This window comes from Lissotriton vulgaris, chromosome 2_1, assembly GCF_964263255.1.
Source record: "Lissotriton vulgaris chromosome 2_1, aLisVul1.2, whole genome shotgun sequence".
Lineage (NCBI taxonomy): Eukaryota > Metazoa > Chordata > Amphibia > Caudata > Salamandridae > Lissotriton > Lissotriton vulgaris.
Genome location: NC_141687.1, coordinates 467,417,863 through 467,444,447, shown reverse-complemented (window position 1 = coordinate 467,444,447; position 26,585 = coordinate 467,417,863). Strand labels below are relative to the sequence as shown.

At 47.7% G+C, this 26,585-nt stretch overlaps 1 protein-coding gene across 1 annotated transcript in view; it reads left to right on the top strand.

The window, feature by feature from the left end:
* NEMP2 (nuclear envelope integral membrane protein 2) overlaps positions 1 to 26,585 on the top strand; it is a 227,309-nt gene that overhangs the window by 89,708 nt on the left and 111,016 nt on the right. The window contains exons 4-5 of the mRNA XM_086955376.1: positions 2,126 to 2,198; positions 23,990 to 24,083. Of these exons, the coding sequence (XP_086811502.1) occupies positions 2,126 to 2,198; positions 23,990 to 24,083 (167 nt within the window). The remainder of the gene's footprint in view (positions 1 to 2,125; positions 2,199 to 23,989; positions 24,084 to 26,585) is intronic.

The following is a 26,585-nucleotide window of genomic DNA, read 5'->3' as shown; positions in this document are numbered from 1 at the left end:
CATAACATAACAAAACATAGCATAACATAACAAAACATAGCATAACAAGACATAGCAAAACACAACAAAACATAGCATAGCTTAACAAAACACAACAAAACAAAACACAAACATAGCATAACAAAACTCAAACAACACAGCATAACAAAATACAACATAGCCTAGCACAACAAAACATAGCATAACAAAGCATAGCATAACAAAACACGTCATAGCATCACAAAACATAGCATAGCATAACAAAACAAAGCATAGGATAGCAAAACGAAACCGCATAGCATAACAAAACAAAGCATAGGATAGTAAAACAAAGCAAAGCATAGGATAGCAATACATAACAAAACAGCATAACAAAACACAACACATATCATAACAAAACATAGCAAAACAAAACAAAGCATAGCTAAACAAAACAAAACATATAGCCTAGTAAAATATAGCATTGCATAACAAAACAAAACATAGGATAGCAAAACAAAACATAGCATAGCATACAGCATCACTCAGCACCACCACAGCATCACTCAGGGGCACCACAACATCACTATGCGCTACCAAAGCATCACTAAACGCCACAGCATCACTCGTTCACCACCACAACATCACTCGACGCAACCACAGCATCAATCTGTGCAACCAATTAACAACAACTAGTTCAAATATGTTCTCTCAATGTTTCAAGCTTTATTACAAATGTCACAAAAAGATGTTAATATTTCACTTCTGTTCTTGGATTTTTTCGTCACAATAAAATACACTGAACATAATCTTACAAAGTTATTTACAAAAGTTTAAGCTATTGCCATTATAAATTACATTAACTTTTTTAAGTATTAATTATTAAAAATAAAAAAAAAACATTGTTATTTGTAATATCAATACATGTAAATCATGTAAATACAACACATATTGCATTACAAATGCTACAGGTATCACATTTGCAAAGTTATAACTATTGGCAGTGTAAATGACAAAGCTATTAATTTCGTTATTTTCAAAACCAACACATAAATAAAGAAATGTGTCATTTACAATACCAATAGCTCAAACTTTCCTAATGCGAGACCTACTGCATTGCAAATGCTTGTTGTGCCTTCTGTTTTGCCTTTTCTACTTATTTTTCTGCCCTCTGTTTTGCCCTTCTTCTTGTCTTTTTTTCCCCTTATTCAGTGGGGCAAGAGGGCCATATTTCAGCCCCGTAACCCCATCCCCCGGGGCCTGGCCTTAATTCAATAAGGTAGGCGGAGCCTTAAGACCCTTGCGGTTTCAGCAGGCTCCCACCTTCTGCGGAGCTGGCACTGCTACTGCATGCAGGGAGCTGCTAAGAATGCTGCTCCCTAAGTGCAGGAGCAATAGTTTCAACTGTTTCCCTGCCCGCATGACAGCGGGCACGGAAACAGATGAACACTCTGCGTCTAATAAGTTGGAGTGATTTGACAGCTCCTGCTTGCTGGAAGCAGAGTTTTGTTTACTCTTGCTTGGCGTGAGCTATCAGTTCCTGCAAGGTGAAAGAAAACTGCTATGTCATAGGTTGGGCACTGCTGAAAATTGCAGGAGCAAACCCTGGTGGGTAGGGCCCCCAGGGCCATATTTGGCTTCAGAAGAGGGCGGCCGCTTGGCCCCCTCCTTTGTTTAATTCAGATGGTGGTCCCCTCTCCGGGGCTTCGACAAGCAGTGGGGCGGGGGGGGGGGGACACGGCACCCTTCCTGTTTTAAAAATAAAGCCCCAGGTTGTTGGTTGTCCCTGGGGTTCAAATCAGCATGTGGGCGGGGGGGGGGTCCAGGCTGCCCCTCTGCAATATATGAAATAAGCCCCAGGGAGGAGGTGGTGTCTGGGGCTCAAAAGAACCTTAGGAGGAGGGCCCCGTGCACACCTTCCTTTTTTTTTTTTCCACATGCCCCTAGAATCGGACCCACCCAAGGGCTATACTCTAAACAAGTCTAAGAGGCAAAATAAAATTGCCACGGATTTTGAGGCAGAAAAATCTGTTTCAGAAGCCATGTTTTGTTAATGTGCACTTATTTTGCTATGTTTACAATTTATGTCCAAACTATTGGCCGTGTCCCAGCTGGTCAGTTGAAAGCCACATATGCAATAAACAACTTCATGAATTTGTTTTTTCAGACTTTGACATACGACTCTTCGCGATGTTCTGCAGTGGTCTTTTTCTATTCTGGTACGCAAATTCTCTGAGTAGGTAAGTATGTGCAGTATTTGTTGTTCTCAAATTTAATTAAAATTCGTGTTCGCACCTGCATGACATTGCTCAAAACTACACGCCATGATAGAGGTTGGATTGAAGTGAACTGTTCTTTTGGCAGATCAGATAGCCCAGCATATTCTTCGAAAAAACCTAAGTAATAATGCATGCTTTTATATGCGCAGGAAGACAGGGCCATCAAAGCCAGCTACATTGCAAACATCTCTTAGCTGTGGCTGCTAGTCGATCATTTTACCCATTCCTAAGACTGCTTTGCATTCCACGGTTTGCATCAATGCAAACATTTCTTTTTGACACATCTTCTATGTAAAAAAAAAAAAACCAATGTAGCCACTTAAGCTTTTTTTTACACCTGTATGGAGACACTGCGTCCCCTTAGACTTCAGCCCTGCCAACACCCCTTCGTGGTCACTAGCAATAATTGCCATTGCTTACAGGAGCAGCGAAGTTGCAGTGGTGAATGGCCGACAGATATATGAATGGAGGTGTAATCACCAGCAGGCTGTTTCCCCTGAAACGTTTATTAATAGATTGTGAAGCAAGCATACCCTTTCTATATAAGACAGCTACCAGGACTAATATCATTATCTGGCCCAAGATGCTGAATATGCCATATTTTCTCTTTACATGCATACATTTTTATATATTTATTCAAAAAAGATTCTCGTCCTATGAAGGACCGCTTAGTTTTGCTGCCTCTTGCCCACAAAACAATGCTGACATGCCTGCAGCCTGGTAGAAGCAGTGACAGGCAGAGCCATTTAAAATCCCTAGGATTTTCCTATGGCATCATGGAAATCCATAGAATTCCTTTTCCTATCCCTAATCTTAGGGATTATTATGGTGTGTTCTGGGGTTTAGGCAACAGGAGTTGTTTCCTCATCAGGGCATGGAATGCCTGGGCATTCCCATAGTCTACCAGGCATGTGTGCAGCTCTGGGTAAAATGCCCAGTGATTTGCTAAGCCACCACAAAGGGAGAGGTGGGGCCCCCACCACCAGCTAGCTCTGTTTCTTACACAGATGAAGTGTAACATGCAGGTGGCCCTGGCAAAGCAGGGGATACTATCATCTGATTGACTCTCTTTGTGGCCGCGATGCCAGCTACTGCCTCCTTCCTCCAAAGTTAAAATTGGGGATTTAAGGTGAAAAATGCCGGTGAAGTTATGGCCCCTAGATGCATTTAGCATGAAGCCGCCACACCAAAATAACGTGACTCCAACAGCTTGTTTAGAGCAGGTAAAAGTGTATTTAATGAAGGCACCTCACCCTACAGAAACCAGGAGCACTTGCCAAAGCTACTGACAAGTTGTCTCTGATCCCCTTTAACAGTCAAATGGATTTATCTACCTTACCACTGTGTAGGGGCCAACATCTGAATATGATGAACTCCATCCCTCTACCCCTCATCACACATCTCACACCGCCCATCTCCCTACAGTGTTCACGTCTCCTGCTCGGCCACTGGTAGCTGCCCCCATTTCTCTCATTCTTCCTATTATTCTTTCTTTCTCTCTCTCTCTGTCTTGCTCCTCCTCACTTGCTGAAACCATGACTTTAACATACCGCCCTTACCCTCTCTTTCCTCTCCTCTCCTTTATTTGTTCCCCTGTGAAATGAGTTCAAAAAAGAAAGAAACACTTTGGTTTCAAATATCGTCTTTGTGACTTTTTTTGTTCCGAAGTGGAGCCTCGGGACAGAACAAAAAAAGGTGCTAAATACGGGGAAAAATAAGTTGTTGCAAAGTGGCCAGGTAGGTTTTATTTACCACTGCACACATTAGCGCCACTTTACAGAGTTTGCCAGTAAAGTACACTTCCATTTTCTCGTCTTTCTTTGAACAACATTGTTTTCCCCGGGTGGGGAGGGGCACCATACCTGGAGGTACTGCAATACCTGGTTGATACGTTCAGTGGAAAACATTTGTTTGCTCCTCTGCTCATATTTGGTCCACTTGCAATAAATCCAACCGATCGCATTGATTTATGTGCCTCACCACGGTGTAAGGTAACCCTTCAGAATATGATAACCCCTCACCACAGTCGTCTCACACTGCTCACCTCCCTACAATGTTCACTTGTCCTGCTTTACTTAATTTTGTATTCCCTATGAGTTTTTGCTTTTTCCAGGATGTTGTTACTTTTTTAGGTCTCGCCTGAGCCAGCGCATGCGCTGTCTGCGAGATATTTAGTTAGTGAGTTTTCAAAGTGCTACCAGAGGCTTTTGCTGGCCTCACGCTTGCGGTTAAGTGCCCGTAGCCGCCATCTGTCTTTCCTCCACCACGGCTCATAAAGCCTTACAGCTCTCTCGCAAGCGCCTCGCTCAGCCCATCCCCCACCACAGAGCGCATCCGTGTGATCACTTTTGCTTTCGCGGCCGCATTACTTTCACGGCTGCGTGGCCAATGCTTGTTGTGATCGGGTGTGAGCCACACACACCCCAAGCCACTCTCATCTGCTTCGTCCCACTGGGAAGGATAATCTACAGTGCGGCATGTTTCCAATTCCTAACAGGCGCAGACACATGCAGAGCCTGCCCGTCTTGCTGCCCAGCGCTGCTGCTGCAGTCATTGCTGGGAAGATGCTGTTATGAGTCCCTGCATGAATTCCCGATCCGGCAGTGAGTGCTCCCTCCCAATAACTCGGCCTCTCCTTGCTGCTTGCTGCTTGATAAAACGCCAGCGTCTTATCCTCCCACTGTCTGCAAGCACTCAACCGAAGCCGGCCATTATCCTCGAGAAAACATCAAAAACAAACTTGTGGGGAAGATGTGCTGTGATGAGTCATAGTCAATCATGGAGATTTGCGTTCCAATTCTTTTCATTGCGTGATCCTGGGGAAATCACTAAACTCAATGGTTGGTCCCCTTCCTGACAAAAATACCTGCAATAGATGTAATAAATGTTCCTGTGGCTTAAAAAATGATACTATTTTCACTATTATTATTTTTGTTCTGAACTCCAGCTCTGTATCTGCCACTCTATTCAGAGTGCCACAGTTGTTGTGCTGACTGGCTTCTCGCACTTGCAAGTATCTGCTGTTGTATGTAATGTTGTTAATGTACATAGGGAAAGCTTCATATCCGAAGTAACGTCACAGGTTCAAATCTAAACTCAAAGTTATCCTGTGGCACCCCTTCTCTTTCTCTAAAACAATAAGTGGCGTGGGAATAAAAACGTCTGTCAGGTAAATGGAGCCCTGCTTGTTATGCCATCAATTACTGAAACAGTTTGCCTCAATGTGGACATATTCACTGCAGGGTACGTTCACCAGCACGCTCTTGCCTTAGGGAAAGAAGGCAGTCACGCAATTGCTGTACATCCTCTATGGCAGTCTCGCGCAGCAACGCACTGCCTCCTGCGTGCCGACCTTTTGCAGGGCTGTGATAAAATGATGATGCATCGGCTTGCCAAATGGTGCAGAGAAAGAGGCGTCTGTGAGAAAGTGCCATCTTTCTTGCATTGGTATGCCCCCACTTTTTTTCTGAACTGCCGATGTGCTTTGACTAAGTGTGCCAAGGGTTCCTGCCAACCAGGTACCCAGGGCCTGTGTTCATTCCCTAAAACTAAGTTACAACTAAAACCTAATTGGCATCTCTGCCCACCTGTCAGCCCCTAGTAAATGGTACCCTAGGTACCCAGGGCATGGTGACCGGGGAAGACCCCTCAGGGCTGCAGCACTTATAGTGCCACTCTCAGGGGCCCTGTACCCTGACACCCACACACTGCCTTTGCAGGCGGAGTGGCTGAGTACAGAACCAAACAAAGAGTCGACATGGCACACAGTGTGCCATGCCCACAGAACCCACTGCCCTGGCATACCTCAGTCACACCTCTAGCTAGGTGCCCTATTCCAGAGGTGTGGGCACAGGTGCATGAGCCCTGTGCCCCTACAGTAGCCAGGGCCATTCCTGGGCACTGTAAGTGCAGTGATGCCATTAAGAGTATATGGTGCTGGGAGGTTGTCATTACGAACTCCACAGCACCATAATGGCTACACTGAAGACTGACAAGTTTGGTACCAAACTTCTCAGCACATTAAACCCGCACTGATGCCAGTGTGGGATTTAATGTAAAATGCACCAGAGGGCATCTTCGAGATGCCCCCTGAAAACCTAACCTACAATCCACTCCTGGGCTGAGTGGCTGCAGAGGCTGGCACACAGCAGACATGTTGCTGGACCCCTGGGTAGGAGAGCCCCCGCTCTCCTGGGCCTGCAACAATGCACATCCGGGGCGCAGTGCTAGGTCTCCTCCCCCAGGATGGACAGGGGGAAGCTTCAAAGGCATGCCACCTCTATGAGCTTCCCCAGACCATTTGCTGTACCCAGCAACCAGCCTCCACCAGTTCTAACCCCCACTCTGGCGGGAAGACTGGTGGGAAGAGGGCTGTGCCAACCTTTGCCAACTCTACCCCTCAGGTGGAGTAGGCGAGGTGATGGGGAGATGGAGATGGGGAGCCCTGCCCAATCCCAGCTCGGCTCCTGCCCCCCTCCCACAGGAGAGGAGCAGGCTAAGGGGTGTACTCACCCCAGGACAGGGACCCATTGGTCCCTGACCTTGCCCTACCTGTAACGCCCCTAAATTTAGTATTTAGGGGCTCCCTGAACCTTCCTTCCTGAGATCCCGATACCAAAAAAGAAGAAAGAAGATCAAGAAGAAGACCCGCCGTGCAGCTGCTAACAGGACAACAACAACTGACTTGGCCCCAGCCTTACCGGCCTGTTGATCTTGAAACCTGCTCCTGCCTAAACCTGGCGACCCCCGTGGACAGCAACCTTGGGACACCCAGAGGACCTGCCTGCCTTGACCCTCTTGAAGATTGGGACTCCCATCAGGGGAGGCTCTGCTGCAACAACCCACCTGGTGCCCACCAGAAAGCTCCGGACCATCCCACTCTGCACCAGCCGGGCCCGGGCCGGGCCATCCCGAACCAAGACCACAAGGACGTCCCACCGGCGACTGGTACCCGAAGTCCAGTTCCCAAAGACCCTCCTCGACGAACCAGCCGACGCCTGCAGACTCAGAACCAGGGGCCAGCCCAACCGCGAACAGCAGAGGGTAAGCTTTTCCGACACCCAAAGACACCCCTGCACCCGGCGCCCTACAGCCCCCTTTGCCTCCCTTTGGGGTACCTACCTGTGCTCCAAGATCCCAACTTACCTCTCGAAGTGCTGGTCGCCCCTGGAGAGTTTCCGTCCCGAGCCTGCAGCCTTTGTTCCCTCTTCAAGATCCTCATTGGATAACATTGAGCACCCAACGGCTCAAAAGCATCCTGCCTCCAGCCGCCCGAGTGCAGCTGGCTGTGACCCCTTTGTCCTATCCTACTTCCCCCCCTTGCCCTGAGCAAGTGACCAGGAGCCCAGCTCCCAGAGCTGCGTGGCCTGCTAGCCAGCAGCCACCATCCAATGGCCCCCTTTCCCTCATTGGATATCATTGGGCCTACCTACCTCTGCACCCGGCCGCCCCCTGTGCCGCTGGGATTGAACTAACTGTATTTACCTGACCCTGGGGGACCCCTGAGTCTATGCCCAGAACCTTAACTTCACAAACCAAGTTCTCACCTGGAAACCGGTAATTCACTTGCCTGCCATTGGATAACATTGACCCAGTTAGACTCGAAAAATTTCAAAGTGTGAAGTTTTGAAAACTGAAAATATTCCTATAAAATCAGCCAAAGTCCGAATTCCGAAGTACTCACCTGGGATCAGGGGAGAAGCCAGTACTGTACCTTTCAGCCCAGTACTGAACCGCAAAAGTAATCCCTAGCGGGTTTACTACTAATCTGTATTTTCTCCATAGGAACCCATTGTCTGCTTTTCTATGAAATTTCTTCTAAGTGTCTAATTTTGAAAACTGCAAATATTCTTTAAAAATCATACGAAATACTGGAACGCAATTACCTACCTGTGTTGAGTTAAGCCCCTAGTGCTGGCCCTAGGAGACCGGTGCTGGGTTACAAAAGTAACACAATCGTATTTTTACTGCAACCTGAATTTCCTCCCATTGAAGAACATTGTCAGATTTACATTGAGAAGTTTCTAAGTGTGAACTTTTAAAACTGCTTTATATTCATATAAATTCACTACAGTAACTAAAACATTTTTGCTAATCTGGTTTCAGCTTAGACCCCAGGACTGAATCTAAGATCTAGTCCTGGAACTACCAAAGTAATCCATAAAGTAATCAACTGTACTTATATGTAGAAAACCCATTGAGCTCAATGCTAAAGTGTGTTTTAGGATTGTGTTGCTTACTACCAATACTGTAATCATTCTGTGCACAAACTTTATTGCTCCTTTGCAAAGTATTTACATGAGAGTATTCATAACCAGAAAAGTTTATTTTCATAACTGTTGGTTCTAAAAATAAAACAACTATATATGTGGATATAAAAAAAATTGGCCTGGAGTTCAGTCCTTGAGTGTGTGAAACCTTTTGCTGACTGAGTGTGTACAACAAATGCTTTACACTGTCCTCTGGTACTGCCTTACTGCTCGACCAAGCTACCAGTTTGGAGAGTAAGGTCAGTTCTGAGTTTAACCTCTGTTATACCTCTGGGGTTGGTGAACTCTATACACGCTGTGCTTCATTCTAGTCCAGTATATATAGAGGCACTTTCTCACAGCGCCCAGCTGCTGCCCCATTCAGATCGCAGCCTGCAGCGGGTTGCCACACATGGGTACGAGGGTGTTACTTATACAACTGCCATAACAACCCTTTGGCCAGCTCTTAGACCCCTACCCCTCCCAATGGCATGCCTTTGTGGGTCATATCCATGTGACAGCTGGACTTACCCATCCGCTCTTCCCCATAACTCTGTGACTGCAGGTGGCTCGACGGGGTCTCAACCAAGTCTTTCCTATGTCCAGCATCCACAGGACTGCACTGCTCACCAACGTACACAGCATGATAATTGGTGAGAATAAAAGCTGCTCTGCGTGAATCTTAAAGAAGCAAAGGGTTCTCACAGCAGCCATGGAACATTCTGTTTAAATTTATGTCGAAGCATGCCCTGATCTATACATTCTGACATCTATTTGGGACCTGTGCACTTAAAAAACTAAAGAGCATTGACAGTGCACTGGTCAGCAGTTCAGGGTGTCTCTTTTCACAAGATGCTGCATTAACAGGTTGCAGCATTCCTCAGCTTAGCACCATACCCTGATATTTACACATGATGCTGGATGTGACTTTTCTTGTTCCAAGACTATGCCCTGATCTGTTGTACAATGTATTAATATTTCTGTTACAGTGCATAGAACATTCTTTGCACAACACATAGGAAGGCCATGGCTCGGAGCAGCGTCCTTATATTTTTCTGGGAGGAGTGGGCAGGATTCAGTCTGACATACTGACTTGACTGATTAAGTATAGCACCACGTAAGTGTTCACACCACACATTCACCAATGATGCATCAACCCACTGAGCATCAATGATGATGCAGCAGACTGCCAGAGGATGCGAACTTGCTGTCCTGAGGCACTATTATGAGATCTGGGCAGCGTCATATGCTAGACGTGCCTGGATGCTGTGGCAACTTTGCCTACCCTTCACCCTAGGGTTCACAAGAGTCATGCACTGCTCCCGCTCACAACAGGTCTGCATGGCCTCTTGCACCTCCTCTGTCAGGAATTTGGCTACCGGGGTGCCACAGGGTTCAACCCTCCGCCCACTACTTTTTAATATCTACTTGACGCCGCTTGTCTACCTGGCAGAGGAGTTGGGCGCTAAAGTGATTGCGTACGCAGATGATACGCAGCTGCTCTTTACCTGGGGTGACTCTGACTTGAATGCTGATACTGCTCAGACGTGTCTAGCCTCAGTATTTCAATGGCTGGCCTGGGCTTCCCTCAAATGTAACGTGGATAAATCGGAGGTCCTTCTCTACGGCCAGTTTCCTGACGACTTCAGAGCCCGTGTGTGGCCTCCGGGCTTCCCCTGTCCAGTGTCCGAAGCAGGGCCAGCAAAAAATCTGGGTATCTGGTTTAGCGAGGACCTTCGATTTAGCGACCATATAAAAAACTGACGGGGGTCTGCTTTGGCACTCTCAAAACACTTAGGAGATTTTTTCCTCTTCTCCCGAGAGCAGCCAAAGAGACGGTCACCCGTGCTTTGATCCTGTCTAGACTGGATTACGCTAATGCCCTGTTCCTGGGGTTGCCGGGGTATTTGCTGCGCAGGCTCCAAATCATTCAGAACGCCACAGCGAGGCTTCTCTTCAATGCCCCAATGAGATCCAGCGCGCGACAGTATCTACGTGATTTACACTGGCTTCCGGTAGCCCAGAGTGTGCAGTTTAAAGCAATTACTAGGCCCATAGAGCTCTTCCCGGTCTGGGCCCCAAGTATCTTAGGAAGCGTTTTTCTTTCTACGTGCCAATGCGCCCTCTGCGCTCAGCGGTACAACGCCGGATGGTCGTTCCCCGCTTCCGCAGAGTGCGACTGGGGGGCAAGTCTGTCTCTGTCAAGGCTGCTGAGGCTTGGAATATGCTCCCTGCTGATCTCCAACACATCTCTGAGTTTCATCTCTTTAAGAAGCAGCTAAAAACACACCTGTTCAGCATGATTTGCTAATTAGATTCCTGGTCCTACCTTTGCTCTCCCTCGCGCCAGGACACTCTAGAGTAACAGTGCGCGCTACAAATGCAATATAACATAACATAACATAACTGCTCTGTGAATTGCCAAAATTGTCCTGTATTGAGATAATTACAGCAACCTCTTATGTTACATGGAGAACCTAACCCCAATTACAGTTCAGGATCTTCACTTTACCCCATGAAGGCTGTCTTATCATACGCATTCCTTAATCAGACTGCTTGACCCACTGTGTGGTAATTGTATAGCTCTTCAATACCGGACGGCACAGCACCCAGGATAATGTGCTGCATGGCTAAACACTTATAAGGTCCCAAAGGCGAGACCATTTGGCTATGCCAATGCTTGTTTTCTTCAGCCAACATGTTATTTTTGTCTCCCCTCCCTCATAACCTATTTCCCATTTTCTGGTTCTCCAGCGCTGCGAGGTTCATACGAATGGCAATAGCGCTATGCAAATATCATCACTTCACTGCATGCATGCAAAAAAAAAAAGTAAAAAACATTGTAATTTTCAAAGCTGCACAACACGGCTAAAAGTAAAGAAAATAAAAGTGCTATAACAGGCTCAGCGAAAGCCACATCATATCACTTTTTAGGTTTCGCCTGGCGTTACTGCGCAAGCAGTTCGCGCAGGCGAAATCTAATGTTTACAATATGGGCTATAGGAACGTCCCCCGACTCCCATTGGCTAGCTCCATAAATGGAGGCTAGCCATTGGAAGCCGGATCTGTCCGTCAAGGCCGGACCAGATTCGGGGGCGTTCCCGCGATTTTTCCCCTCTCCGCCCCTCTGTGCGCGTCATCTCGGCGGTGGGAGTGTTTTTTTTTTTTTTTTTTTGTCAGGGCGTGTTTTCTCATTCCGCCGAAGATGGCGCCGAAGCTCGTCGAACACTGTTTCCCCTGCTCAATGCACTTCTCCGAGCGTCGATTATTTGTGCCCCAGCGCTCAATAGCGCTTTACTTTGCCATAGCGCGCAGAGCGCTTTTATTTCTGCCAAGCGGCTGCCCAGGCTGCATATTTGCCTGGGCTTATGCCTATTCCATTCCCGAGGGAACCTACCCCTCGAGATCACCGCTGCAGCCCGGAGGAAACACCGGAAGAAGATGTCCGGCCCGCCGCCTGGTTGTGGGCAGGGCCGGGAGGACGTGGTTTCCGCTTCCCCCTTCCTTGGGGAAGCCATTGCCCTTCCACGGCTCCTCCGTGTCTCCTGGTGGCTGTTGTCGCCTCTGCTGGGAAATGCAGGCTGCTGCGGCTGCAGGTATGGGCTGAACTTTCCTGGCACCGGGAGGCACTTCACGGCTGGGGCGCCCCCCCCTCCCGCTGTCCGTGTCTTTGTTTGCCCCCCCCTCCGTCCGTTCCCACCCCCCTCCCGCTGTCCGTGTCTTTGTTTGCCCCCCCCCCCCCTCCCGCTGTCCGTCCCCGCCCCCTCAGGATGCGATCAGGTAAGCAGCATTTTGTTTATATTTGTCTTTTCCATTTCTCATGTCCTCTTTCCGTCTTTTCCCGTTCCCATCCCCCCCAAACCCCTCCCCCGCCCCTCCCGCTGTCTGTGAGGCCTACGGGCTCCTCCAGGGTTTGTTTAGACTGTGGCCTCGCCTTCCATGCCAGCTCCCGCTACCAGCTGCACCATATGTGTGTATTGCTTTCCAATGCACTTTTTACGTTTTTGGCTAAAGCATGTGCTCTTCATTTGATGACAGCTCACTCGTAGTTAATCTTCATATGATGAGACCACGTCTGTGGTTCCTTTACATGCGATGGGTGCTGTTCTCTTCATATGAGGACCGCATGCTAATAGGTAATCTCCTTATCATAAGAGCATGCCCATAGTTGATATTCATGTGGTGATAGCCTGTCAGTAACGGATCTGTGTGTAATGACGGCGTTCAGTAGTTCCTGCAGCTCTTCTCCATGCAGTGGCAGGCTGTGCTCTCGGCACGTGCACAGCTCCTCTTCATGCGATGACCCCATGCCGCCCTTGTTCCATGCGATGATACGTTACCGTCGTAGCTCACTGTGAGAGGACTGCATGTTTCTTGTTCCTCTACGGGTGATGAAAGCCGTGGGTGTCTCACTTTCTGTGTTCCCTCACGTTAGGGGTTTATATTCGAACGGTGCAGTGTTTGAGACTTATTGCCTGGTCTTTAGGGAGCTGCAGTCAGAGGTGGGCAGTGCTTTATTATGGAGAAGAATACGTCCTAGCGCCTACATGTTTCAAAGAATGTTGCTGGCGCTGTTGTAGAATGACGGGGTTGCCAAATGCCAAGGCCGTCTAGTCTGTATGTCACACCATGTCGGTTTATCCACCAGTATAGCTTTCCTGCACCTAGGTTGGACACGCCTGGGTTCCTTTTCATCTGTGTGTTCTCCCTTTGCCACTGTTGTCGGTCTTGCTCTCCCTCTTTCTTTCCGCCGTTGGGTCAAAGACTAATGGCTATCAATGAGTTCTGTCCCCAAAGAAGAGTGCCAGTGGGCCCCGCCTGCACCCACCGGATAACATGAAGCCCTGGGGATGGGGTGGTTGTGTGGGCTGGAACAGTCTGTGTTGAGGCCTCTGGCACGATTGTGTGGAGCCCCCACTACCCGGTTGTAGCATTTTGCGTTAGCGGGGCCGTCCCTCGAACAGATCACCTGAGTTTCTTAATTACTTTCATTTTCATGTCAAGGGCCGCCCGCCCAGCAGTCTGAACTCTGGCTGCACACTAGATACCTTGTGCCCCCCCTCACCTCGAAGTAAGCAGCATTTGGCAGAGACCGCCCCCTGCATAAAAACACACGGTACATTTACAGACATCAAGCCAGTGTCTTTTCCACTTTAGAGAAGTGCGCACAGCATGTACAGTGCTGAGTCTTGTATAAGTTTACTAAAAACAATAGAGTTGCCAACCTTCACTTCTGTTCTTTCATATGATAGGTCCCAGAGCGGAAACTTATATGGTGTGAGGGGGGCTCTGTGTGGGTGTGTGGGGAGGGCTCTGTGTGGGGGGGGGGCTCTGTGTGGGTGTGTGGGGAGGGCTCTGTGTGGGGGGGCTCTGTGTGGGTGTGTGTGGGGGGCTCTGTGTGGGGGGGCTCTCTTTGGGTGTGTGTGTGGCATTTGCGAGAGATTAAGCTATTGGCATTGTAAATGACAATGCCATTTATTTATCTGTTTTCAAAACCAACTCCTAAATAACAAGCACTGGCGTTGCCAATAGGTTTCGCATTTGGAAAGTTTGAGCTATTGGTTTTGTAAATGACATTTTATATTTATATATTGTTATTGACAATGCCAATAACGATATATAAATATAAAATGTCATTTACAAAACCAATAGCTCAAACTTTCCAAATGCGAAACATATTGGGAACGCCAGTGCTTGTTTATAGTTACATCACAATGTAACCAACAGGGGCACAGAATGGACTGTGTGCATGCTGTATGTCTAATGCAGTGTTTGTGGGTTGCGGCGTGTGATCCTTACACTGTTGGGAATACAGGCAGTGCAATTTAACCAACATAGGCACAGAATGGAGCGAGGAAGGAGTGGGTGGGAAGGAAAGTGTTTTGCGGGTTACAACTTCATATGTTATCACTGTTGGTAATAGACACATTACAATGTAACCAACACGATAGAAGAATAAAGGGAGGAACGAGTGGCTTTGAGGGAAAAAGCGAGCTCAGGGGTTTATAAAGTCAGGGGCATAACACAGGCCCCCGCAGTGCTCCAAGGGGCCGCCTCTGCACTGAACTGTGGCCAGAAGAGCTCCTGATTGAGCCCGGAGGGGGGCCCCTAAGTACCGTGCAGGGAGGCCCCCTCACTTTTCGTTACGCCAGTGTTTAAAGTATGTGCGGGGAAGCAGGTGTAAGTCACCGCAAGAGATACATAAGAATAGGTAGTAAGGGCAAATACCCGGGGCAAGAGCGCATTAGTAGAGGGGCAGTGTGACGCTGCGGGCTAATGCTGTGCGCAAGATTATTGCGGTGCCAGAGTGCGAAGATAAATAAATGTGCGCATCAGCAACAACTTGGAATTGTGGGTGGGAGAGTCCGATAGGGGAAGGGAAAAAAAGCAAGGGGCAAAAGGTTGTGTGGTTATAAGCCCTGCACATTGTCGTGGGAGGTAGTGGAAAGTTGTTCAGTGCATATGTGTGGGCTATGAAAAGCAAAATTAATTCCTGGTTGTTGAAGTAAATGTGGCGCAACCGATTAGCATGTGGGTAGGAGTACTCTGCGGAATAATGCTAGTGTTGTATTAGCAACCTAAAGAAAAACAGCACAACGTCTGTGTTTACGTATACCACTCTTAACTAGCACTAACATATAACTGAACGCGCCCTTATACGTGTTTTCTACCATAACAGTGCGATTAATATTTTGTTGGAGCAGCGATTTGGAGCAGGCAGTGGTTTGTCTTTGGTGGGAGGATGACTAGTTTGTAGTGTAAATTAAATCTCTAGGTAAAGTAAGTTGCGCTACTGGGAGAAATTAGGTTAAGGTGCAACAGGCCTTAATTTTAGCAGGTAGGCGAGAAGCTGGGATAGACTTACATACAGGAGAAATGGGAAGTAAGGGCAGGTAAGAGGGGTTTTCTCAGAGTAGTATTAATATAGGGCAGAGGTAAGGAGCATGATGTAGAATAAAGAGGTAAGAGTCAGAAATGGGCTCTTGGTAGGATCCCTGTTTGAAGGAAGTTTTGATAATAAAAAAGCATGCGTGTGGATTTTTTTGGGGAAAGATGGGGATGTGCGTGCTAAATATGAGGCTCCGAGTTTGCCTTGTGTACAGTTTATAAAGCAGTTTATAAAGCTGTACTAGAGTACAATTGCCTGTAAGTATGCAAATTAATAAAGGGCAAAATGAAACGTGCAGAAGCCGAATAAATGTGGGTAGTGATACTGTGTGGAGGTATGTTGGGGCCAAGAAGGGGGAAGGGGGGGGGGGGGTGGGGTGCTGGGAGGTAAAAAGAAGCGACGGACGAACTGATTCATGCGGCAAGGCGCTGGCAGATGGTGTGAAAGATAAACTTGTGTGAAGCAGCCAAACAGGCCTGTCAAGTATGTGTTTAAAGCGACTGTTTATACTCGCGTTGGCGTGTGACTAGCAGCAATTGAGTGGAGGGAGGAGGGGCTGGGCGCTTTTTTTAGGAAGTTGTGCCCAAATGAGAATATTGAAAAAATGTGCTTTGTATTAATTCAAATTAGTGATTCTTTTTTGTTAAATTCTCAGTAACAGCTGCCTAAAATCATGTCAGAAACTGGTAAACTCGACTGTCTGTTCCATGGTCTAACTGCCTTTTGTCAATGTGCGCGGCGCGCAGGTACCCGGTGAAGTCCTGCTCGGCTTCACCCATCGCAGGCCGCTGAGGACAGTAAAGTGCAGTGCGCAAATGAATCCCATTGGTATAGATTTTCTGCCACCTCCAAGTACATAAACTGAGAATGGATGCCATTAATGTTATGTTAATGATGAGTGGATCATTAATGCCTGAAAAAAACACAGTACTGTTGGGGTAAAGATTTTTTTTTAATCTAAAATTTCAGGTGTTACTGTAGAACGAGGCGATCTAGTGGGGCTTCTTAAAATGCATCACTTCCCGTAGAGAATATGCCAGCCACCCCTTGAGACCAAGCAGACTTTCCAAGTGCACCCTGTAATATTCACGGAATATAGTGCAGTTTGGTGTAGACTTCCTCTTCTTGTCCAAGGTGGCAGAAGGTCCAATGTTAATGCGCATGCGCAGGAAACACTACATTTTAGCTGGATCTGATGCTGGCCTGTGACCCAGTGGAAGCTTCAGTGGTGTTTTTGAAGGGTTTCTGCATTGGAGTCAGGCCATAACTTTTAGCTGGAGTTTCCGGTGTTAGGATTTGCAGTAATCAGGCTCTTTAGGAATTACTTCAGAAGGGGTGTGTAGTGAAACTTAGGCGACCATATACACTGTTCTGTTTCCGAATACACACCTACAATGTAAAAGGGCTTCACTGTGGCATACTTTGAGAGTAACAAATATTGTTTTTAATTTCATAATTTCAAATCGAACGCGTGAGATGCATCAGGTGCGAAATGAAGACATGGTCACAACGAGGCCCAAGTGTCTTTTGTGTAAAGTACGTCAGAGAACAGCGCCAACAAACCCTGCCCTGTTTGTTGTGAAATGATTCTGGTAGTTGGGGCACAGAGCGTGCCATAACCAATCTGTCAAATTTTGAGCTAGATATGTGGGATATGCTGAGTGCGACCTTCACAAACAGAGAACTGCTGAGCAGGCTGGAACGGCAGCCCCACAGGCCGGTGGGGCATTCATTCAAGTCACGAGTCCAGAAGAATGAGCAGTGTGTTCTCGACAAGGCAGGCCTTCACCAGAATGGAGTCTATTTGCGTATATGGACTTTGTGCTCGCCAAAGCTGCCGCCTCGTCATGAGTCGCGCATGCCGCCTCAAAAGACTCAGTAGGCCCTGGTAATTTACTGTTTAATTGTAAAGAAAACTGAATTCGTAAGGCGAACGCGAGGATGAAATATTTAAGAAAATGTACTATGGAAAGCAAGACTATTCCGCCATGCTCGGCTCGAAAAAGCAAATGGCCGGATGGGGGCGGGAGAGCCTGGTGGGGGGGCGGGAATGCGTGCGAAACTGCTGAGCAGGCTGGAACGGCAGCCCCACAGACCGGTGGGGCATTCATTCAAGTCACGAGTCCAGAAGAATGAGCAGTGTGTTCTCGACAAGGCAGGCCTTCACCAGAATGGAGTCTATTTGCGTATATGGACTTTGTGCTCGCCAAAGCTGCCGCCTCGTCATGAGTCGCGCATGCCGCCTCAAAAGACTCAGTAGGCCCTGGTAATTTACTGTTTAATTGTAAAGAAAACTGAATTCGTAAGGCGAACGCGAGGATGAAATATTTAAGAAAATGTACTATGGAAAGCAAGACTATTCCGCCATGCTCGGCTCGAAAAAGCAAATGGCCGGATGGGGGCGGGAGAGCCTGGTGGGGGGGCGGGAATGCGTGCGAAACTGCTGAGCAGGCTGGAACGGCAGCCCCACAGGCCGGTGGGGCATTCATTCAAGTCACGAGTCCAGAAGAATGAGCAGTGTGTTCTCGACAAGGCAGGCCTTCACCAGAATGGAGTCTATTTGCGTATATGGACTTTGTGCTCGCCAAAGCTGCCGCCTCATCATGAGTCGCGCATGCCGCCTCAAAAGACTCAGTAGGCCCTGGTAATCTACTGTTTAATTGTAAAGAAAACTGAATTCGTAAGGCGAACGCGAGGATGAAATATTTAAGAAAATGTACTATGGAAAGCAAGACTATTCCGCCATGCTCGGCTCGAAAAAGCAAATGGCCGGATGGGGGCGGGAGAGCGTGGTGGGGGGGCGGGAATGCGTGCAAGGGGAGAAGTGTGATAGGAAGATGGGCCGGATGGGGGCGGGAGAGCCTGGTGGCAGATGGGCCGGATGGGGGCGGGAGAGCCTGGTGGGGGGCGGGAATGCGTGCGAGGGGAGAAGTGTGATAGGCAGATGCGCGGAGGGAAGCCGGATGGGGGCGGGAGAGCCTGGTGGGGGCAGGCGGATTAGGGAGATGCTCGTGCGTGTGTGGTCACGTGACCCGCTTTTGTGGTCACGTGACCTCACATGCACTGTAAAGAAACCGCAGTGGAAACCGCAGTGGTTTGACTATTCGATCGAGCCCATACGAGGCGATCTAGTGGGGCTTCTTAAAATGCATCACTTCCCGTAGAGAATATGCCAGCCACCCCTTGAGACCAAGCAGACTTTCCAAGTGCACCCTGTAATATTCACGGAATATAGTGCAGTTTGGTGTAGACTTCCTCTTCTTGTCCAAGGTGGCAGAAGGTCCAATGTTAATGCGCATGCGCAGGAAACACTACATTTTAGCTGGATCTGATGCTGGCCTGTGACCCAGTGGAAGCTTCAGTGGTGTTTTTGAAGGGTTTCTGCATTGGAGTCAGGCCATAACTTTTAGCTGGAGTTTCCGGTGTTAGGATTTGCAGTAATCAGGCTCTTGAGGAATTACTTCAGAAGGGGTGTGTAGTGAAACTTAGGCGACCATATACACTGTTCTGTTTCCGAATACACACCTACAATGTAAAAGGGCTTCACTGTGGCATACTTTGAGAGTAACAAATATTGTTTTTAATTTCATAATTTCAAATCGAACGCGTGAGATGCATCAGGTGCGAAATGAAGACATGGTCACAACGAGGCCCAAGTGTCTTTTGTGTAAAGTACGTCAGAGAACAGCGCCAACAAACCCTGCCCTGTTTGTTGTGAAATGATTCTGGTAGTTGGGGCACAGAGCGTGCCATAACCAATCTGTCAAATTTTGAGCTAGATATGTGGGATATGCTGAGTGCGACCTTCACAAACAGAGAACTGCTGAGCAGGCTGGAACGGCAGCCCCACAGGCCGGTGGGGCATTCATTCAAGTCACGAGTCCAGAAGAATGAGCAGTGTGTTCTCGACAAGGCAGGCCTTCACCAGAATGGAGTCTATTTGCGTATATGGACTTTGTGCTCGCCAAAGCTGCCGCCTCGTCATGAGTCGCGCATGCCGCCTCAAAAGACTCAGTAGGCCCTGGTAATTTACTGTTTAATTGTAAAGAAAACTGAATTCGTAAGGCGAACGCGAGGATGAAATATTTAAGAAAATGTACTATGGAAAGCAAGACTATTCCGCCATGCTCGGCTCGAAAAAGCAAATGGCCGGATGGGGGCGGGAGAGCCTGGTGGGGGGGCGGGAATGCGTGCGAAACTGCTGAGCAGGCTGGAACGGCAGCCCCACAGGCCGGTGGGGCATTCATTCAAGTCACGAGTCCAGAAGAATGAGCAGTGTGTTCTCGACAAGGCAGGCCTTCACCAGAATGGAGTCTATTTGCGTATATGGACTTTGTGCTCGCCAAAGCTGCCGCCTCGTCATGAGTCGCGCATGCCGCCTCAAAAGACTCAGTAGGCCCTGGTAATTTACTGTTTAATTGTAAAGAAAACTGAATTCGTAAGGCGAACGCGAGGATGAAATATTTAAGAAAATGTACTATGGAAAGCAAGACTATTCCGCCATGCTGGGCTCGAAAAAGCAAATGGCCGGATGGGGGCGGGAGAGCCTGGTGGGGGGGCGGGAATGCGTGCGAAACTGCTGAGCAGGCTGGAACGGCAGCCCCACAGGCCGGTGGGGCATTCATTCAAGTCACGAGTCCAGAAGAATGAGCAGTGTGTTCTCGACAAGGCAGGCCTTCACCAGAATGGAGTCTATTTGCGTATATGGACTTTGTGCTCGCCAAAGCTGCCGCCTCGTCATGAGTCGCGCATGCCGCCTCAAAAGACTCAGTAGGCCCTGGTAATCTACTGTTTAATTGTAAAGAAAACTGAATTCGTAAGGCGAACGCGAGGATGAAATATTTAAGAAAATGTACTATGGAAAGCAAGACTATTCCGCCATGCTCGGCTCGAAAAAGCAAATGGCCGGATGGGGGCGGGAGAGCCTGGTGGGGGGGCGGGAATGCGTGCAAGGGGAGAAGTGTGATAGGCAGATGGGCCGGATGGGGGCGGGAGAGCCTGGTGGCAGATGGGCCGGATGGGGGCGGGAGAGCCTGGTGGGGGGCGGGAATGCGTGCGAGGGGAGAAGTGTGATAGGCAGATGCGCGGAGGGAAGCCGGATGGGGGCGGGAGAGCCTGGTGGGGGCAGGCGGATTAGGGAGATGCTCGTGCGTGTGTGGTCACGTGACCCGCTTTTGTGGTCACGTGACCTCACATGCACTGTAAAGAAACCGCAGTGGAAACCGCAGTGGTTTGACTATTCGATCGAGCCCATGAATTTTCGCCATTCCATTCGCAAGCGAATGGTAATAGGCGAAACCTAAAAAGGTTGCCATTTACAATGCCAATAGCTCTAACTTTTGCAAAGGCGAAACCGTTGCATTGTAAATGCTTGTTTACCTTTACTCTCAGACATTGCACAGCAGCCCAACTCGCGCTGATGTCCAACATAACAAAAAAAACAGTGTCAAAGTCAATGGATCTTGTATACGTGAGATCTCAATGGATGAGATCTATTGACGTTGCCAGTACTTGTTTTTTTTAAGCCCACTGTCGGTCATTTTGCATTAATAAAGGTGTCCCATGCCTGAGCGTCTTATTTGATCAAACCCTTAACAATAATGCACAATGTGATTGCACCATGGCTTTGTGCATTTGAGCAGACTAATGGAATGCCGCACCACAGGTGCATGCATCTGGTAGGAACCCCTCTCAGCACGCGGCTGAAGGAGCATCTATCCAGCATACCCTGAGAAAAGCCTCACTGTGTGACCAGGGCAAAAGTGTAGCGGTCTAAACTCTCCTATCAAGTGGCTAGTTTTAGGAGTATAACGAATAATGGCGATAGATTGCTTGGAGCATGTATTTGTGGAAGACTGAGATTTTCTTGCAGTAGTGACAGATATGGGTGAAGTGTTGTAGCCCAGGAAAAAAATAACAGGGTACTTAAAGAAAAGAGAATTCGAGCACCTTATATATACTTTGTATTTACCAAGGTCAAGCAGACCGGGGAAAAGGGTAAACAAAATGGTAATGTGGGACATGCATGATAACGCCTCAAAAGTGACTTTAAAATTACCTTTAACATTGTTCAAAATGATCAGGATTCTGTGAGATGCGAGTTAAATGTGATTCCGAATGAAGGCAGTGACATGAGACTGAAAGGGAGAGAGTAAATGATACAACAGTCTAGCTTGTAAAAGTGTGAATTTGTGCTATGAAAAAACAGCAACTCGGGTTCCAAGGTGTATGTAAGTGTCAATAGAACATATGTATCGGACTAGAGTTAGTTAACAATATGGATGAAGATGGCAAGTAAAGCAGGTAGCTTGATTTATATTCTGAAAAAGATTATGGCTCCCGTAGCGGGGCAGGAGAAATGAGTGGCAGTAATGAAAAGAAATAGCGCAATATTATACCAAAGTAAACACGTAAACGGAGAATAGTGGTTGTCTATGTAATATGTTGAGGAGACTGAGGTGCGAGAAATTGCTGTTGACAAAGGTGGTCATCAGGAAGCAGAGACTGGTAGTTAGCTGAATCATTAATGGAGGTTAAGCCGGGTTGATTGCAGTACCTGGTGTGAAATTAATGGGTTGGAGGGTGAGTGTTTGGAATGCGATCCATGTTCATATAGAATGTTGGATTATGGTCGATACAGGCGCAAGATTAATAGGAACAAACAACTATAGCCCCTCCTCGAGCCAGAATGATTGTGCATTACTACTGGAAAGCCACATATGCTATACCACGTCTAGTTAACTGTTCACCAACTATTAATGCCACAGCTGGCTGTGACAGCATGCCTGGCAGGTACTTTCTGCATAGGTCCTGGGCCCATCGCAGGGCTGATGACCTAGTTAGTGGTTGTACCAAGTACCCATATTGACATTACTAGAGTCATGCACAGAGGGCCCCTGCTTTGGGCAAAGGTTGTCACAAATTCTATTGGCCATTCTGCTGAGGAGGGAATAGAGGAGTGTTAGCTTTACAGATCTTTTCATATCGGTGGCAACTCCTTGCCTGCACTTGTGTGTTCCTGCATTCTTGCAAACAAAAGACAACGGTTCCGTTTTAGACAGTTCTACCTAGATATCAGAGACTGACACTGTCAAGATATTGTAATTCTCATTACTGCAATAGATGATTTTTGGGGAGGGGAGAGAAAAGATGGGGATTGTAAAGGGGGCTGGTTATGGGAAGCTCGGAGTGGCTTGGGGATCTTAAAAAGAAAAAAACAGTGGGCACAAAAAGCTACATTATTTAAAGCATATTAGAGAATTATTGTATTTTTGTTTTGAGTTGGTGGTGGTTAAACATTTGATATTGGTTCACAAAAACGTTGCGGTAATGGTTTCATTATTTTGGGGTCCTCGTAACTGCCCTCTTGATGTTTTGAATTCTTTCCATCCACGTAGATGTAAATAATAAAGGATCAGTCCCTGGCCTACTCTGTGACAGGGGAGCAGGGTGGAGTTGAAGCACTAAATTCTGACTACTTGGGAGCAGGCAGCGGTGAAGGAGAGCCAGCCAGAAATAGAATGTTGTCCATGTAGTGTGCTAGTGAACATTTTTGATAGAGGACATGTTTGTTTTTATCCTGACTATTATAGTAGATCATATGAAGGAATTCATTTGTATTTTGAGGGCTTGTGTATGTATTGATCACTGTGCATCTTCTTTCACTCATGATCTGTGGCCAATTAATGATGGCCTGCGACCATTTGAAATAAACATGTATTGTATTGTACATGCCCTACATGGCATCCTTTTTGTTTGTATGTTTTCATAAGAATACAAATTCTGAGCCTAATTCTGTGTTCCATAAATAGCTAAAGCAGTGGACACGAGCCAGGATTAGGTATATATCACCATGTCCTTGTCAATGACCTAAAGAGCCGCTTTACAAATCGCTTGAAATCAAATTCAGTCACGTTAACATTTATTTCTCCAATGTATAGAGTTTGTCTCCTTCCTCTCGGTTACCCAGGCCCCCTAAAATGCGCTTAACAGGAAGCGATGTTTCAGCTGCTACCGACTCACATAAGTCTCATGTCACACTTGACCTAACTCCTCCAAAGTAACGTGTGCCGCCTGTTTCTGCAGTGGTCTTCTGCTCATAGGGTGACTGGACATGCATTGAAGGTCAAGCAGCCATGTCAACCTAACTCAACTGTGGCTCCCAAAATGTTGTCATCCTAAAAACACGGAGCTGAGGAACAGTGTCAGACTCTTGGAAAGTGTGGCGTCAATACGTATTTCTTTCTTTGATTAATGTGCGAACTACAAATTAACAACAAATGCATGAAGCGGTGTGGGTTCCAAAGCAATCCATGACAACTGCATACATGTACATGCAGCTTGACTTTGGCTTGTCAGTTTTTCTAGGGTTTACAGCATTTGAGCAGATCATAACTAGAAGAATTATCTCCTGTTTCCCGCCACCGTTGTACATCCCTCCCTTGCTTTGAAGCGAAGTTCCCACTTATTTAATTCCCTGAACATAAATGCATAGGCACGCCTACGTTGATTTACTCACCTTCCAAAATACTACCTTTTGAATAATGTTTATTAATCTTTAGGAATTACCTACTAGGTCTCGCATAACAGTACGATTCCTTTTTCTATCTCTCTAGGAGCGCTGCTTTTCATTATTCTGCTGGAGTCGCCCTAGGAATGCTTGCAATGCTCATCCTCCTGCTTATGATATTGAGACGCTTCATTTCTAAGGTATTGATTTGAAATCTGTGTATCAGCATGTCCGGTTTGTCTACCATGTTGAGTGTCTGATTCCCAAGATCTGTAGCTGCTTATTAAGATACGGAGTTCAAACAAAGCAAGCCTGTAAATGTAAATGTACAGGAATTTATATAGCGCAAATCACCGAGCGGTTTCGAAGCGCTTGCTTAGGGAACCCGTCCTGGTATTCCCCTGTGAGATAACCCCGGCAGGGTATCCGCAAGGTGAAAGCCAGGCATCCCGCCGCGAGGGGCCGTTGTGGAGATTAAGCAAGCTATTGCCCAGAGTCGCAGAGTGTGAACCCGTGAATCGAGTAGGCAACGGAGCGAGAATTGTCGAGTCCATGGACATTTTAGGACTCAAGACCCCGCCGAGCCGGGAATTGAACCCTGGTCCCGGGCTGACCTCTGCTTCCAGGTCTGCCTCCTCTAACCAGTGAGCCACACTTCTCCTATCATAGTAAGCAACAGCGTTAAAAGGAATAGATATTGTATAGCGGTGAATTTTGAAGCAGGGACATTTTTTTAATGGCATTTATCATTTAGGGTAATTCCTTGGCTCCTTAGGGATGGTTGCCTAAATTCTTACAGAAACCTATTTTAAAGGTAAACTTCTATCAAATACTGTCTACATTTCAGTGCTCTGACTTTTTTGCCGACAACCTTCACTCTGCCAGTGCAATATTTTGTGGGTGCATTAATTTCACTACTTTGCATGCAATCAATTAATCAATCATAGTATTTATAAAGCGCACTACTTACCCGTGAGGGTCTCAAGGCGCTGGGGGAATGCTGCTACTGCTCAATAAAGCCAGGTCTTGAGGAGTTTACTGAAGGTCAGCGGGTCTTGGGTCTGTCGTAGGTGAATGGGGACGGTGTTCCAGGTCTTGGCGGCATGGGGGGAGAGCGATCTGCCGCCAGTGGTCGCTCTTCGGATGCGGGGGACTGTGGCGTGGGGGAGGTCGGCAGAGCGGAGCTGACGGGTGGGGGTGTAGAAGCTGAGTCGTCTGTTGAGGTACGCTGGTCCGGTATATTGGAGAGTGTCTTGTGTGCGTGGGTGAGGAGCTCAAAGGTTATCCTCTTGTCGACCTGTCTCTCAGGTGGGGTGTGATGTGGCTGCGGCGAGGGATGTCGAGGAGGCGTTCTGGATGCATTGAAGCCGTTTCAAGAGTTTGGCCGAGGCTCCTGCGTAGAGGGCGTTCCCGTAGTCCAATCTGCTGCTGACGAGGGCCTGGTGGACCGTTCTTCTCGTTTCGGTGGGGATCCAATTGTAGATCTTGCGGCGCATGCAGAGGATGTTGACGCAGGAGGAAGAGACGCGTTGACCTGTTTAGTCATGGAGAGGGTGGAGTCGAGGATGACCTCTAGGTTGCGTGCATGGTTGGTGGGTGTTGGAGCTGTTCCCAGTGCGGTCGGACACCAGGAGTCGTCCCAGGCCGAGGGGGTGGATCCAAGGATGGGGACCGCCATCTTTTCTGAGTTCAGGTTCAGCCGGCTGTTCCTCATCCATTCTGTGACGGCCTTCATTCCTTCGTGGAGGTTTGTTTTGGCGGTCCTTGGTGAGGGAGAGAATCAGCTGGGTGTCATCAGCATAGAAGATGATGTTGAGGTCGTGCAGTTGGGCGATGTGGGCGAGCGGTGCCATGTAGATGTTAAACAGTGTTGGGCTGAGGGATGAGCCCTGGGGTACGCCGCAGATGATCTCGGTGGCTTCAGAGTGGAAGGTGGGAAGGCAGACGCTCTGTGTTCTGCCGTAGAGGAAGGAGGTGGTCCAGTCCAGGGCCTTTTCTTGGATCCCGGTGTCGTGGAGGCGTGTGCATAGTGTGCGGTGGCAGACCGTGTCGAAGGCGGCTGACAGGTCTATGAGGATGAGGGCCGCGGTTTCTCCATTGTCTAGCAGGGTCCTGATGTCATCGGTGGCAGCGATGAGGGCGGTTTCGGTGCTGTGGTTGCTGCAGAACCCGGACTGGGATGTGTCCAGGATGCTGTTTTCCTTGAGGAAGTGGGTCAGTTGTTTGATGACAGTCTTCTCGATGACCTTCAATGTCTTAATTCCCTAGGATGTTGAGACACCAGCTCAACAGTAAACCAGTGTGATAGTTTGTTCAGGGATGTTACCTCCTGCAGTTTTGAATAGTTGCACAAAGGAAGTTGCTGTTTCATTTTCAATTGTTCCCGAATTTCCAGCTCCCATTAGTTGGCCGTCTAAGCTTGCATTCTTCCTTACTGACTAACAATTGGTTGGATAAAATATGCCGCAGCTTACTGCATTTCACACAAAAAACAGCGTTATTTGCAGACAGGCTGCTGACTCTGAAAAGTAGTAGGGATGTGAATAGCCCTCATGGGGCCCTCGTTTGGAGACCCAGGTCATAATTGTTAGGTTGAACTTTCAAGATCTGTTGCATATATTTTAGTATATACTTCTGTGTGGGCTTAAAGCCTGCCCCCGCTTTTCATTTGTGTGTTTCAGTGTCCTTCAAAAATCCTGTTT